The 15,285-nt window shown below is 39.4% G+C and overlaps 1 protein-coding gene across 5 annotated transcripts in view; it reads right to left on the bottom strand.

Moving 5' to 3' along the window:
* The window catches only part of LOC126200319 (SPRY domain-containing SOCS box protein 3), a 73,675-nt gene extending 60,009 nt beyond the window's left edge, over window positions 1–13,666 (bottom strand). For 2 of the 5 annotated variants that reach the window (XR_007540183.1, XR_007540184.1), the window contains exons 1-2: window positions 13,143–13,665; window positions 2,927–3,117 (exon numbers count right to left, since the gene is read on the bottom strand). Coding sequence is in view for 3 of the 5 variants with exons in the window: in XM_049936698.1 (XP_049792655.1) it covers window positions 2,927–3,117; window positions 13,143–13,263 (312 nt within the window). In the remaining 2 variants the exon portion in view is untranslated. The other 3 variants (XM_049936698.1, XM_049936699.1, XM_049936700.1) reach the window with 3 other exon arrangements.
* Between the last annotated feature and the right edge of the window lie 1,619 nt (window positions 13,667–15,285).

Genomic DNA, 15,285 nt, shown 5'->3' with positions numbered 1-15,285 from the left:
TTAGTTTGTGGATGATAAATTTATTAAAAGTGCATAACTATGTTTCATTCTGACAGTGTATTTATTTCGTAAATATCAGCAGTTCCAGTTAACTGTAATGTATTACCATATCTTGACAATCTCCTCATAAATTATCAAGGAAGTGAGTATTATATTTAAATGAAACTTCCTGGCAGATTAAAACTGTGTGCCCGACCGAGACTCAAACACGGGACCTTTGCCTTTCGCGGGCAAGTGCTCTACCAACTGAGCCACCGAAGCACGACTCACGCCCGGTACCCACAGCTTTACTTCTGCCAGTATCTCGTCTCCTACCTTCCAAACTTTACAGAAGCTCTCCTGCGAACCTTGCAGAACTTCTGTAAAGTTTGGAAGGTGGGAGACGAGATACTGGCAGAAGTAAAGATGTGGGTACCGGGCGTGAGTCGTGTTTCGGCAGCTCAGTTGGTAGAGCACTTGCCCGCGAAAGGCAAAGGTCCCGAGTTCGAGTCTTGGTCGGGCACACAGTTTTAATCTGCCAGGAAGTTTCATATCAGCGCACACTCCGCTGCAGAGTGAAAATCTCATTCTGGATTATATTTAAATGTTCTATGTTTTTTTTATGTTACATTTTCATCCTTGAGAATCATCTCATTTCTGTGTCTGTGGAATGAAAATATAACTAATCTCTAATCTAATCTATGTAAATATCTCAGTGGATAGTGATGGGAAGAATATTACTACTGGTCTGTTCAAAGGAAGCACTTGGCACACACCTCACGCAGTTTCGGGAAAACAGTGGAAACGTCATGGTGGTCTGACCCCTTTCTTGTCCAAAATATGAATCCAGCATCTTAAGCCCTGCATCTGTCCACTACATAAATAAAGGGCAAGCCATAACTTCCTACATATGCTGTTACAGCCAATGAGGAACGAGTGAGAAGTGGGATTTGTCATGTTGCAACACCGCTACCCAGTCTTCGTCAACAGGAACGAGGCCTGTATTAAGCTATCAACTACCACCCAACTGGAAATTAATTACTTGTGTTGCCCCACAAGGTACCATCTTATGGCTCTCACTTTTTCTTGTATATGTGACTTCTGATCATTAATATTATCGGATGCCAAGTTTATTTTATTTGCAGATGATAGAAACATAGCAATAATCATCAAGAAAGTAGAGTTTTAGGAAGATAGATTTATGAAATTTTCATGGACATTAATAAACGATTCCTAGCAAATTCTTTACTACTAAACTTAAAAAAAAAAAAAAAAAAAAAAAAAAAAAAAAAAAAAAAAAATATCCAGCCCACAACTTTGAAGAGGTAGTTCCGTACTGTGAAGACTTTTTCTGCTATGAATAAATTTTCATGGCCATGTGTTGCAGAGCTGGGGAGTAGAGTTTTGATCTATGTGATTGTAACATGCTATTAGCTCTGTTTCTTGTATCACACATAGGCTGAAAATGGTTTCCTATAAATAATTCTGGATTATTATGTACGAAGATAACCATTTCATAAACGTAAATACAGGGAACAATTAAAATATTCAGATCCCCAAATACAAGTCATCATGAATTCCCAAGCTTACCATTTACATGTTTTTACATCTATACTTTGCAAACCACTGTGAAGTGCATGGGAGAGGACACAGCCCACTGTACCAGTTATTAGGGATTCCATTCATGTATGAAGTACAAGAAGAATGAGTGTTTAAATGCTTCTGTGCATGCTGTAATTAGTCTGATCTTGTTCTCACAAACCCTATGGGACAGATGTGTGAGGGGTTGTTATATAGTCCTACAGTCATCATTCAAAGCCAGTTCCTGAAACTTTGCAAGCTTACATCAGTTTATGTCAATCTTGAAGAGTCTGCCACTTTGTGACAAATTTGCAATTACCTTGCAAATGAAAATATGTTTAACAGTTTTTTATTTATTCTACAAAGACCGTTTCACTTAGTATCTGTGGAAGATGCAATAGCATATCTATAATTTTAAAGCATATCTATAATTTTCTTACATATAGTGTATTACTGTTTTTTGGCATGTTCTACTTCTTTGGGCATCTTCTCACTGTGGATCTATGGAACAAAAAATATATCTAACCTACTCTATCAGCGCCATGATATTTAAGTAAATGACATAGTCTCTAAGATCAGATTTCAAATGGGTTTTCTTTGTGTAAATCCAGAAAGGTCTACTCAATTTCATTTTTTTTTTTTTTTTTTTTTTTTTTTTTTTTTTTTTTTTTTGCATGTTCTGAGCACAGTTGGCCTCTGCTTCAGCACTGGGGTCATCTTAGTAGTAAGGTTTCTCTGCTTCACTTTATCTAATTGTTAATGTAGGTAGCAGGCAGTAGCACTGGGTTACAAGTCATTGTTGATTCTTTCTAGGAGACTGTCCCAACATACTGAACGGAATGGACATCAACTGAACTGTCCAAATTACAAATGGATCTTTGATTTAAGCTAGTTACGAATTTACTTATGTTTTGCTTCGGTCTGTCTGTCTGTTTGCTTTTTTTTAAAAAAAAAAAACCCTGTATATGCATGTTTTAGAATAATTAATACATGTATTAGTGCCAGTATTAATCATTGGAGTTCATCACTGTTATACTTCGTCATCATCATCCATATCCATTTCTGTTTCAGTTCGTTGTGTAAGGTGCATAAGCTGATAAACCTGTTACCACTATTGAGGCCAGTGCAAACACTCCTTAGTTATGTTGTACATGACAATTCGGAGGGGCAGGGGAGGGGAAGGGTGATTGGAGACCACGTAATAATAGTAGCTGTCTCCTGCTTTATACTAAACTATCCTACACAAAAAATCCCACTAACAGCTAAATATTTCTAAATGTTTAAAGTAAATATCAACTGTCCCACTGCATTAATAATAAAATGCTTCTGTTCTTTGCACACACACACAAACACATAAAAAGCTTACCACATCTGTCCCATACAAAGGTGTAAGCATTTTTATTTCCCAATAATAATCTCTTCCAGCTTCGCACGGTGTGTCTCCACGAACTGCAGCAGTGCCTGAGCTATAGCCCGGGTGAAAGAGTACTCCCCGGTTATTACCAACTAGGTGTGTATCTGGCGTACAAAAGGCATCATCCCATGCCCACTCGTGACCTAAAATTGAACAGAATGTTTTCATAATTATAAAACAAACATGTGTAATATGAACTGAGAACCCTAAAGCTGACAAATAGCAGGCTGGAAGACTGACTATACTCACCAAGTCACATGCAAGAGAACAGAGAGACTCAAAGATAACACAACATTAAACTGTGCCAACCAAACAAGTTTGTAAGATAAAAATATTTAATGCACTATATAAATGAAAAACAAAATTGACCGGTCAACATTACTTTATCAACATACAATAATAAGCTGTACCCTGTAACAGATGTAGTAAACTACAGTATCAGATACTGCAAGACGCAAAATCCTAAGACTTCAGAAAGGAAAATGAAAGGGTAGCCATGGCTACAATAGTAATTTAAAATAACAAGAGAAATTTAAGGATCTGAGCAAAGAAAGCGCTAACCAAAAAGAGCTTACATTGTGTCATTGCATGGTGTGTGTCTGGTTAAATTCAAAGATGAATAAACATACCGTATAGCATTTTTCTAGCAGTATATATGGAACTATTTATTGACAACATAAGGTACAGTCAAAAACATAACAGACAACATGATCAGTCTTAGCAGTGTACTACAGCACTGTTTTTATGTTCCTGAGTGATATAGTCAAATGCAGGTTTCAGAAATTTGTTGTAACATGTAAACACATATCTGTGTAGTACATCTACTAGTGATTGTCAGTCTATGTATGCCAGAGATCCAACTAGAAGATGCTCCTGGCTCAGCCATTTTCAATTCTAATGTAATTTTTACAGAATGTACCTAAGACACTTTATGAACTTCTACCAAGTTCCAGCATCACCTGTAACCTGGTGTAGGTAGTGGCATCAATTTTACAGAAGCCACTTTCTTCAGAACTGTAAGTATGTGAAATATCCTCAAATTTGTCAAGTCGCTTAAAAATTATATGGAGACAAATTATCCCTGTATTTTACAAAGGACTTGACAGTGAGTAAAAGGCAATGGAAACATTATTAGCTGTCAGCACACATTTTCAATCTGCCTATCTCAAAACTGGTGAATTATTAACTCTCTTTTAAAAGTTTTCTTAAGCATGTAAAAAAGGGAGAGTCACAATGATGTAACCATACCGCCGAGTGGCAAAGCAAGATTAATCAAGGATGGTTATCTCTAATACCAGTTCCCAAGTCTTAGTTGGGTTTCTATCGGATTCCCAAGCCATTATTCCTTCTTGTTTACTTCAACGCCCGATATGTGTTGCTGATTATGATCGCTACTAGCACATTATATTGTTACCCCACTAGAGCCATATTTATTTTAATTATCTGCTGTTTACGGATCAAATAGCTCCGTACAAATGCGTAACATTAAGGCATCTTCACCGTCATTTGTAACTTTACGAATATTTCCAATCCAGAAATTTTTACCATACACACAAGCAAAATACTGGGAAGGTTGGCACCAAGTGGAGTACACCTCTCACCAATGAAGCCAGAAGAAACTGAAGCACCTATTCGCAACAGCAAACCATAACACATGGATAGATTAAAGCAGTGAAATACTGACACCAAGAATGCACGCTTATTTTCTCTGTAGCACGCAAAACATCAAATGTCTTGAAGTGTAATATTGTTACATCTGTTAAACCAAAGAACATAATTGTAACCACAAGTTGATGAAAGCACATAATTACTTTTCACTGTGAGTCTCCAGCAACCCTGCTGCCACAATAGTAAAATTTCTTTCTGAAGGGCCTTTTTTTTTCCCTTTTCTTTGTAGTGCACATTAAGCTTCATCAAAAGTCATGTATCCACCAATTTTATATACCACAAATACTGCCTTATTAAAATATTTAATGGTTTACACAGAATATAACCAATTCCAAGAGCAGCAACAATGCACCAGTTACACATTTTACTGGTAACTGGAATTATATATGCTATATGTTCTAATAGCTGAACTGGGGGATGTGTCCCTGACTGAAAGAAAATGTGCTTCGCACTGAAATTCTCAACATTTTGAAACTCCTAACACTTCCAAACCTAGGAGACTCATTCCCCAATCTTAATGACTTCACTGGAGGAGACTTTAATGATCCAATAATTAATTGGATAATTGCAGTTTTGTATGTAATGGGCACAATGACATCCTATAAACAATTTTAAATGCTTCCTCTGAAAATTACTTAGAACAAATGGTTTGAAAGCCAAATTATGATGTGAATACATAAGATCTAATGCCAACAAACAGACCTGACCTCTTTGAGGATGTCCATATCAAAACCGGTATCATAGTTAGAGAGGCAATTGGAGCAACAATTGCTGAAGCACAAAAGAAACTAAAACAAATAGTCATATTTACATATTCAGTAAAGTAGGTAAAAAGGGAATTAGGATCAAGAGGAATAGTCAATACTAGTTGTCAGCTTTGACCAGTGACATACTGACAGTGTCTGGCATGGTGTCACTTTTTTGTGTGTGTTTTCAGTTTCATTGTTACAAGGTGAACCCGATGAACGTGCGAGCACAAAACTTGGTTGTGGGGAGATATTGATCTGAAACTTAGCCTGTCTGAAACGTTTGCCACTAAATTCATGTCATAGTCGCCATGTTGTTTACAACATGTGTCACATGTTTCCTACATCACTGGTCAAAGCTGATGACTAGTATTGAATATTCCTATTTATCTGGAGATTAACAGAAGCGTGATACCATTTCACCAACCCACAACCAAACTGTCTCCTTTCAACCTAACCTAGACCTTGGGCTACACTACAGATTAGTATGTCACCACAGCTTAGGTCCCAGAACCTAATATAAAAGCAAAAGAAATATTGCCAGTGCTCTGCTTTCTTTCTGTATGATATCATTACATTGCAGAACAAAGTCATCACCTGATGTTGGTATAGACAGTTGATCTGCATGATTTTACCAGAAGACTTTTAACAAAACCTACAGAAATTGAGGTAAAGTGGCACCAAAGGCAGTGCCCAGACATCTATGGACAAAAGGAACAGAAATTGAAGATAGAAAAGCAAGAATAAATGCTGAATTCCACTTCCAAATCTAGGGGTATGCCCATTGCCTCAGTTTAAGTCTTGCACCATTGCCAAGATAGTGATATACAGTGTGACACTTATTAACATTTTAGAAAACCCAAAGCTGCATAGATGATGCTGAGACATGTAATTTAATATATGGGGTCGCAAATGTCAGGAAATATCCCAAAAGTGAATGACAAATATTGAACATGTGATGTCACCAGATGACGTATCTCACTGCACGTACAGCAACTGGGCATGTCAATCACACCCTTGCCAGTATGGGCAGTGTCACACATGGCTCTGCTAGGCTGCTCTGTTTTTGAACACCTTCTGTAAATGTGATCTGTTGTAAAGGTTGTTACAAAATTACTGTCCTCGCTGTCTGTGTCTTCTTTCTTTTTAAGTGAAGAACACACAGGTCATTCTGGAAACATGTAGGTCATTTACTGGCAGCAATGCGATTTCGAAGCTGATAATTATTTACTTGTGACACAATGAGACACATTTTCATTCCACTGTAATTTACAATTAACCTGCAGAGACTGCAAGACTGGTAAATAAAAAACAATGAATATTACAACATAAACATAAAATTGTCTAAAGCAATGCAAAAAAATTACTGCTTGCCAGATGCAAGACTTGAACCCCGAGCCCTACACACTAAACTCCCACATGTAGGCCTCGAGCAACACCGACGTGAATACTTGACTTCGGGTGGGATGGTTAGGTGTGACAGACCAATGGGCTCCGCTGCTGCACACGTGGCGTAGTATGTCACATGTTCAACATTTTTCATCCACTTTTAGGATATTTCCTGACGTTTACGGCTTCATGTGTCTTATATTAAATTACCTGTCTCAGTGCCAGCTATGTGAGTTAAGGGGTTTTTCAATGTTAATAAGAATCACCCTACAGATATTAGTGTCAGTGGTGTTGAGAAACAGATGAAAACACTTGAACTGAATGAAACCATAAGGTCCAATGGAATCCTCAGCAGATTCTATACAGAATTTGCAGCCGAGTTAGCCCCTCTTAACCATAATACAAGTACACAGAAGATCCTTTGAATGACACTCATATTCGGAGTTAGAAGAAAAGCACAGGTCACACCTGTATAAAAGAAGGATAGCAGACACGATTTAAAAGATTATCATATAATTTCACTAACTGTTTGAGAATCTTAGAACACACTGCAGGCTCACACATAATGTCGCATTTCAAACCAAATACCACATCTTGGTCAGGCAGCATGCATTTCAAAAATAATGGTGATGCAAAGAACCTACTATGGATCAATCTTGAAAAACTTTTACTCACAAGCATTTGAAGACAGAAGTTAACTATAATGTGAAAGCCTATTACGATGTTTCAAGAAACGGTAGTAATGAGGAATTTACTACAGCTTTCTATGTATCACTCCCACAGGGACTGAGAAGATAAGATTACACTAATTACTGTGCGCACAGACATTTAAGCAGCCATTCCTCTAGCACTCCATACACAAATGTAAGGGACAGAAACCGAACATGTGATATAACTGGCTATCATGCACTTTACACTGTTTTGCAGAGTATGTATATGTAAAGGTAGACATCATAATCTAAATTTTAAAATTTGCAGTGAAGTATGATTTTGAGTGCAACACATCACATTAGTTACTCATCAAGTTTCAATGATCCCCATCAAAAATGAGAAATAAGGCATAATTAGTGACCAAAGGTGTACCTTCAAAATCATAGAAATTTGTACACTGCATAAACAATTTACCCTATAGGGCATCACTTACTACTAGTTGTGCTTATGGCAGCTTATTTTAATCCAGTCAATCAACATATTACCTACTGCCAAACAGCTCTGCAACAAATCCTTCAACCTCAACAGAAAACCTCCTGACAACTTGCAGGGTCAGATGGGAAACCACTCACTGTTCAAGCTAAAGTACATATCTCCATTCTGCATCTTAGCCAAGAAGACAAAAATAAAATGATGTGTGTCGCTATGGATCGGAGGAAATCCTCTCTGGCTTCCGGCGGCTATCTGATTTGGTGAAGACTGCCAGTCTCGCTAGCGGGATGAAAGCAGAGCTCACCATCTGCAGCATCGTCGACAGGACTGACTGCGGACGTTTGGTACAGAGCCGAGTGGAGGGTCTGAATCAGAGGCTGAGACAGTTCTGCGACCGTGTGGGCTGCAGATTCCTCGACTTGTGCCATAGGGTGGTGGGGTTTCGGGTTCCGCTCGATAGGTCAGGAGTCCACTACACGCAACAAGCGGCTACACGGGTAGTAGGGGTTGTGTGGTGTGGACTGGGCGGTTTTTAAGGTTAGATGGCCTCGGGCAAGTACAGAAAGGGCAGCAGCCTCAAAGGGTGCGGGGCAAAGTCAGGACATGCGGGGACCAAGCAGCAATCGGTATTGTAATTGTAAACTGTCGAAGCTGCATTGGTAAAGTACCGGAACTTCAAGCGCTGATAGAAAGCACCGAAGCTGAAATCGTTATAGGTACAGAAAGCTGGCTGAAGCCTGAGATAAATTCTGCCGAAATTTTTACAATGGTGGTGTCGCTGTTAGTAGTAGTTTATCCTGTAGTGAAGTAGAAGTAGATAGTTCCTGTGAATTATTATGGGTGGAGGTTACACTCAACAACCGAGCTAGGTTAATAATTGGCTCCTTTTACCGACCTCCCGACTCAGCAGCATTAGTGGCAGAACAACTGAGAGAAAATATGGAATACATTTCACACAAATTTTCTCAGCATGTTATAGTCTTAGGTGGAGATTTCAATTTACCAGATATAGACTGGGACACTCAGATGTTTAGGACGGGTGGTAGGGACATTGCATCGAGTGACATTATACTGAGTGCACTATCCGAAAACTACCTCGAGCAATTAAACAGAGAACTGACTCGTGGAGATAACATCTTGGACCTACTGATAACAAACAGACCACAACTTTTCAACTCTGTAAGTGCAGAACAAGGAATCAGTGATCATAAGGCCATTGCAGCATCCCTGAATATGGAAGTAAATAGGAATATAAAAAAAAGGAGGAAGGTTTATCTGTTTAGCAAGAGTAATAGGAGGCAGATTTCAGACCACCTAACAGATCAAAATGAAAATTTCTGTTCCGACACTGACAAGGTTGAGTGTTTCTGGAAAAAGTTCAAGGCAATCGTAAAATGCGTTTAAGACAGGTACGTGCCGAGTAAAACTGTGAGGGACAGGAAAAACCCACCGTGGTTCAACAACAAAGTTAGGAAACTACTGCGAAAGCAAAGAGAGCTTCACTGCAAGTTTAAACGCAGCCAAAACCTCTCAGACAAACAGAAGCTAAATGTTGTCAAAGTTAGCGTAAGGAGGGCTATGCGTGAAGCTTTCGGTGAATTCGAAAGTAAAATTCTATGTGCCGACTTGATAGAAAATCCTAGGAAGTTCTGGTCTTACGTTAAATCATCAAGTGGCTCGAAACAGCATTTCCAGACACTCCAGGATGATGATGGCATTGAAACAGAGGATGACATGTGTAAAGCGGAAACACTAAACATCTTTTTCCAAAGCTGTTTCACAGAGGAAGACCGCACTGCAGTTCCTTATCTAAATCCTCGCGCAAACGAAAAAATGGCTGACATCGAAATAAGTGTCCAAGGAATAGAAAAGCAACTGGAATCACTCAACAGAGGAAAGTCCACTGGACCTGACGGGATACCAATTCGATTCTACACCGAGCACGCGAAAGAACTTGCCCCCCTTCTAACAGCCGTGTACCGCAAGTCTCTAGAGGAACGGAAGGTTCCAAATGATTGGAAAAGAGCACAGGTAGTCCCAGTCTTCAAGAAGGGTCGTCGAGCAGATGCGCAAAACTATAGACCTATATCTCTGTCGTCGATCTGTTGTAGAATTTTAGAACATGTTTTTTGCTTGAGTATCATGTCGTTCTTGGAAACCCAGAATCTACTCTGTAGGAATCAACATGGATTCCGGAAACAGCGATCATGTGAGACTCAACTCGCTTTATTTGTTCATGAGACCCAGAAAATATTAAATACAGGCTCCCAGGTAGACGCTATTTTCCTTGACTTCCAGAAGGCGTTCGATACAGTTCCGCACTGTTGCCTCATAAACAAAGTAGGAGCCTAGGGAATATCAGACCAGCTGTGTGGCTGGATGGAAGAGTTTTTAGCAAACAGAACACAGCATGTTGTTATCAATGGAGAGACGTCTACAGACGTTAAAGTAACCTCTGGCGTGCCACAGGGGAGTGTTATTGGACCTTTGCTTTTCACAATATATATAAATGACCTAGTAGATAGTGTCGGAAGTTCCATGCGGCTTTTCGCGGATGATGCTGTAGTATACAGAGAAGTTGCAACATTAGAAAATTGTAGCGAAATGCAGGAAGATCTGCAGCGGATAGGCACTTGGTGCAGGGAGTGGCAACTGACCGTTAACATAGACAAATGTAATGTATTGCGAATACATAGAAAGAAGGATCCTTTATTGTATGATTATATGATAGCCGAACAAAAACTGATAGCAGTTACTTCTGTAAAATATCTGGGAGTATGCGTGCGGAACGATTTGAAGTGGAATGATCATATAAAATTAATTGTTGGTAAGGCGGGTACCAGGTTGAGATTCATTGGGAGAGTCCTTAGAAACTGCAGTCCATCAATAAAGGAGGTGGCTTACAAAACACTCGTTCGACCTATACTTGAGTATTGCTCATCAGTGTGGGATCCGTACCAGATTGGGTTGACAGAGGAGATAGAGAAGATCCAAAGAAGAGCGGCGCGTTTTGTCACAGGGTTATTTGGTAACCGTCATAGCGTTACGGAGATGTTTAGCAAACTCAAGTGGCAGACTCTGCAAGAGAGGCGCTCTGCATCGCGGTGTAGCTTGCTGTCCAGGTTTCGAGAGGGTGCGTTTCTGGATGAGGTATCGAATATATTGCTTCCCCCTACTTATACCTCCCGAGGAGATCACGAATGTAAAATTAGAAAGACTCAAGTGCGCACGGAGGCTTTCAGACAGTCGTTCTTCCCGCGAACCATACGCGACTGGAACAGAAAAGGGAGGTAATGTCAGTGGCACGTAAAGTGCCCTCCGCCACACACTGTTGGGTGGCTTGCGGAGTATAAATGTAGATGTAGATGTATTAACTAAGACATGGTCCTTTCAATGGCAATGCATACAGTCAATGCCATAAATTCTAAAGTCATCTGAACATGCTATTTAATAAGCAATGTTTGCTGAGTACAGTACCATCTGTCTTGTTATAACAATCTGATGTAATTTAATTATGACAATGTGTTGGCTGTAGATAAAGCTAGCACAGTGGCACTATCGGACTGGAAACAAAGTTTTTGCACAAACCCAATGGAAACATTCTCTTCAGTCACTGGCTAAATGACCTGCCCAGAAGTAAGATGCATAAAAGTCCAGTGTACTTTTGCATCTGAGAGTTTCCTGGTTTCAAGTGAGAACTGGATATTCATGCATCCAGATTAGAGACCCATAGTGCACTAATAACATAACACACCCCTTATAACAGCTGAGCCATATAAGTGGTAAGGAATTGTATGAAGAGTGTTATTCAATTACTAGTATTCGGCTTTGACCAATGCCACTGGAAAGATGCGAGAAACGTCTAAACATGGTGACTGTAAGATATCTGTAACGACTTTTCCGAAAGGGCTAAGCTACAGATCAGTCAGCTGGCACAATCACGTGTTTCACTTTCACATTTGTTGGCTTTGCCAAGTCTCGACCAAATGGATCTCAGCCACAGTTCACTCTGTCATCACGAGGTTTTTTGCTTTCTTATTAGTTGGCTTCAGCAACTGACAACAAAACTGAAAATACTACCCAAAGGTGACATCACAGAAGCCATTAACATAATGTGACTGGTCAAAACTGACAACTAGTATCTATATTCCTCTTGGCCCAATAAATGATCTATGATCCACTCCATGTATTGGCAAGTAATGAAAGGCACAAGAAAACAACAGGCACTTAAGGGTTCCCATTCAACAAAAATATTTATGATGGCAGAACATGGAAGGTAAAACAGACATGCTGAAATGATGGCACACACAAAGTACATGGAGAACATTTATAATGCGAAAGAAAACTTACCCCAGATGGGGTTCACTGAAACTTTCGATGCCACTTCAACTCACAACTAAACTACCAGCTCTCGTCCTAACCTAGACACCAGCCAACACTATGGTCAGTTTCTCAAAACAAATTAGGTATCTTATTCACATTTGTGGCTTCACTAACTCACAACCAGTCAGTCAGTTTTCAACCTAACCTAGACCTTGGGCTACATTATACTCATACTGTCGCCACAAACTAAATTGCAGAACAGATATCGACAACACAAATATTGTCACTGATGGGTCACCTTTCTGGATATCTTCACATTTTAGAGGCATATAAAATCACGTGCTACAACTTTATATCACTTGTCAAAGTTGATGGTCGGTATCAATCTGTTATCCTGACCAAACAGCTGGGTCTGAACAATAAATCGGTGCAAACTATTGTACTTCTTTTGACTGAGAGCTTTCAGTCGAGATGAAACTTAAGTGGGAGTCTATTCTTGGCAAGCAAGGTAAATGAGTCAGCTACCTTACCAAATATTCGTAAATCTGAGTCTGCCAAAAGTATCGCCATTACACGGCTTTACAAATTTAGAATAAGTAGTCAACAACTCTTAAAATTCTCCACTTTGAATATAATTATCGTGAATATTGGCGAAAGCCGTGTTCTCAGTTACACTAGTCTTTTCGCAAATAACTATGAGAAGCTAGCGCATCGTTCTTTTTCTCATCGAAATTACTCAACGGAATAATGCAGGTATCTCGTGTAATACACTTTGACAAAGCCGCCGGTATCATCACATCCTATCTAGTCCTGACAGTCCCGTGAAAGTTTAAGGAAAGGAGAAAATTTACAGATACATGTTTCCCTATTTACTTCAACAGTAACTTAAATGCACTTACAGTCCGCTTCTTCGCCGCATCGACATGAGTCTTGGATAGTTTCAACACTACAGTGACAAAAGGATGATTCTCTTCCTGGACCACCGGCACCACAAATCGGCATTAGCTCAACAGCAGCCATCAATTCAAGATTAATTTTTGTATCGACAAATGCTTGTCTGCGTTGAAATCAAACACTACTCAAAACACTCAATGATCACTCTTTGTTATATTCTGGTCACTGATCTCTATGTCTTTCAATTTCGGAGACGAACTTGCAACCTGGTTTGAGCACTCTCAACAGCATAAAACTTTTTGGTAACGTTTAAACACTAGGACAACTTCACGAAAAAATAAGATAAAGATAGGTAATGTGAGAGCCGTTTCGTAGATATTCTAGATTTTGTGTTTTCAATATCTTGACAACAACAAAGTGGCACCGTCGCAATTCTGCAGCACTGTGTACATGTATTCATGTAACTTTGAAATTAAAGTGGCAGCGCTGCAACGACCTGCGGGTCCGATCCACTGTCAAAGATGTTATGGCATCCGTTAACGCATCAAACTTGTTTGTCAAATTCATCCTTGTCTAGCCTCGTATTTGTCAAACAAGCCCTTAAATGTACAAGCTGAGTGTCAGTTTAACTCTACTTCGAAGCAGACGCTGTTTGTATTTCGACAGTAGAGAGAATGGCCACAAACGCAGGCAAAGCAGTTCTGGCTTTGACACTGTATTCAAAGAAGAAGAACGAAACACTACGCTGATACATGGAATGGCTTAAAAAGAGATTTACCGTACTCATGGAACTCTGCAAAACGAAATATTAATCTCAGAAGCCGAAGATTGCGTCAACTATCTTCGAATGGGCAATGAAACCTTTAATAATTTGTTAAGGCCCTCGTGAAAGAGAAAACTTGCTTGTCAAATGAGCTCTTATGTAGCCACTGCTGTATCATGCAAGTTTGTAAAAGTACCAACACAGTTTGTTAATTTAACCTTACTTCTTGAAGCAGCTGCTTTTCGTGTATGCTGTTTTTTTACTATTGCGAATGATTAAAAATCCAGATCAAGCATTTCTAACGTTGACTCTGGCACTGTGTTTAAAGAAAAAGTAAACAAGGTGCTGGTTTATGGAATGGCTGAAAATGAGAAATATTTACTTGAAAACCTGTTCAGGGAAGTGTTACACTCAGAATCTGGGTAAATTCCAAGAAACGTAGCATAGCGAAGACGCGACCTGCCTTTGAGCGATATATTTCGGACGCACCACTCTCGAGGCGGCAAATATGAATACCGTTTTCAGCTTTGGCGAGAGCAACGAGAAGTGACGAACGTTTTGTAATAAGGCTATTTACGAAAGAAACTTCATATATTTTACCCGTGAGCCACGTCTCCCGCGTGGAGAATTCCGCGGCAGCTGGGAGCAATACTTTTTTCGACAGCCAGTATACACTCTAAATATGTCCCTCAGAAATATCGGCTGTGTCGCACACTGAACAATTTTTTAGGAAGCCGTAAAATGGGGAAATATAGATACTGGAAAATATATAGTTCATCTCGGTCTCCTGGTCTACTTTCTATCTTAATTGAGGATTTCAAAGACTTCCGTAACCACTCTGTATTCTGGGTACGGACCGATGGATGGTTCATAAATGCGAAATCGATGCCTTCTTTTTTCAAAGTATTATAAGACTTTCCGGTTTTAGTTACAGCTTTGGCGCCTGGCAAAATGGAGCGTTTTGTAAGAGGTACTGAAGTTTTCCTACTCCTAAGATGTGCTCGAAGTATAAAGCATTTGCTAGGTTCTCTTCGAACACAACCGAAAACCCACATATCGTCGCTAGGCAATGAAAACCTCGTAACTCAAATTGGTCAAATTTTACAGGAGAAACAAAAAACTAATTATAGAAATCACATGAGGGCCTGATTAGTTAAATGTAGTGGTTTCTGCTACACCATATGGATCCGGTCATTGGTACATAAGACTTTATTATGCACTTCAAATTGTCTGCTGGTTTTTGGAGTTCCGAGGTTTTCACAGTTATTTTTTTGGTAGTGATGGAGATAAGAGGCATGTAACGAGTGCACGGTTAAGAATGGAAATGACCCTGTTTTAAAAAAAACTTACTTAAATTTTACATTATTTGTGTATTATGAAACGTC

This window comes from Schistocerca nitens, chromosome 1 (genome assembly GCF_023898315.1).
Source record: "Schistocerca nitens isolate TAMUIC-IGC-003100 chromosome 1, iqSchNite1.1, whole genome shotgun sequence".
NCBI lineage: Eukaryota > Metazoa > Arthropoda > Insecta > Orthoptera > Acrididae > Schistocerca > Schistocerca nitens.
The sequence above is the reverse complement of the archived record's forward strand: the minus strand, read 5'-3'. Positions and strand labels throughout refer to the sequence as shown.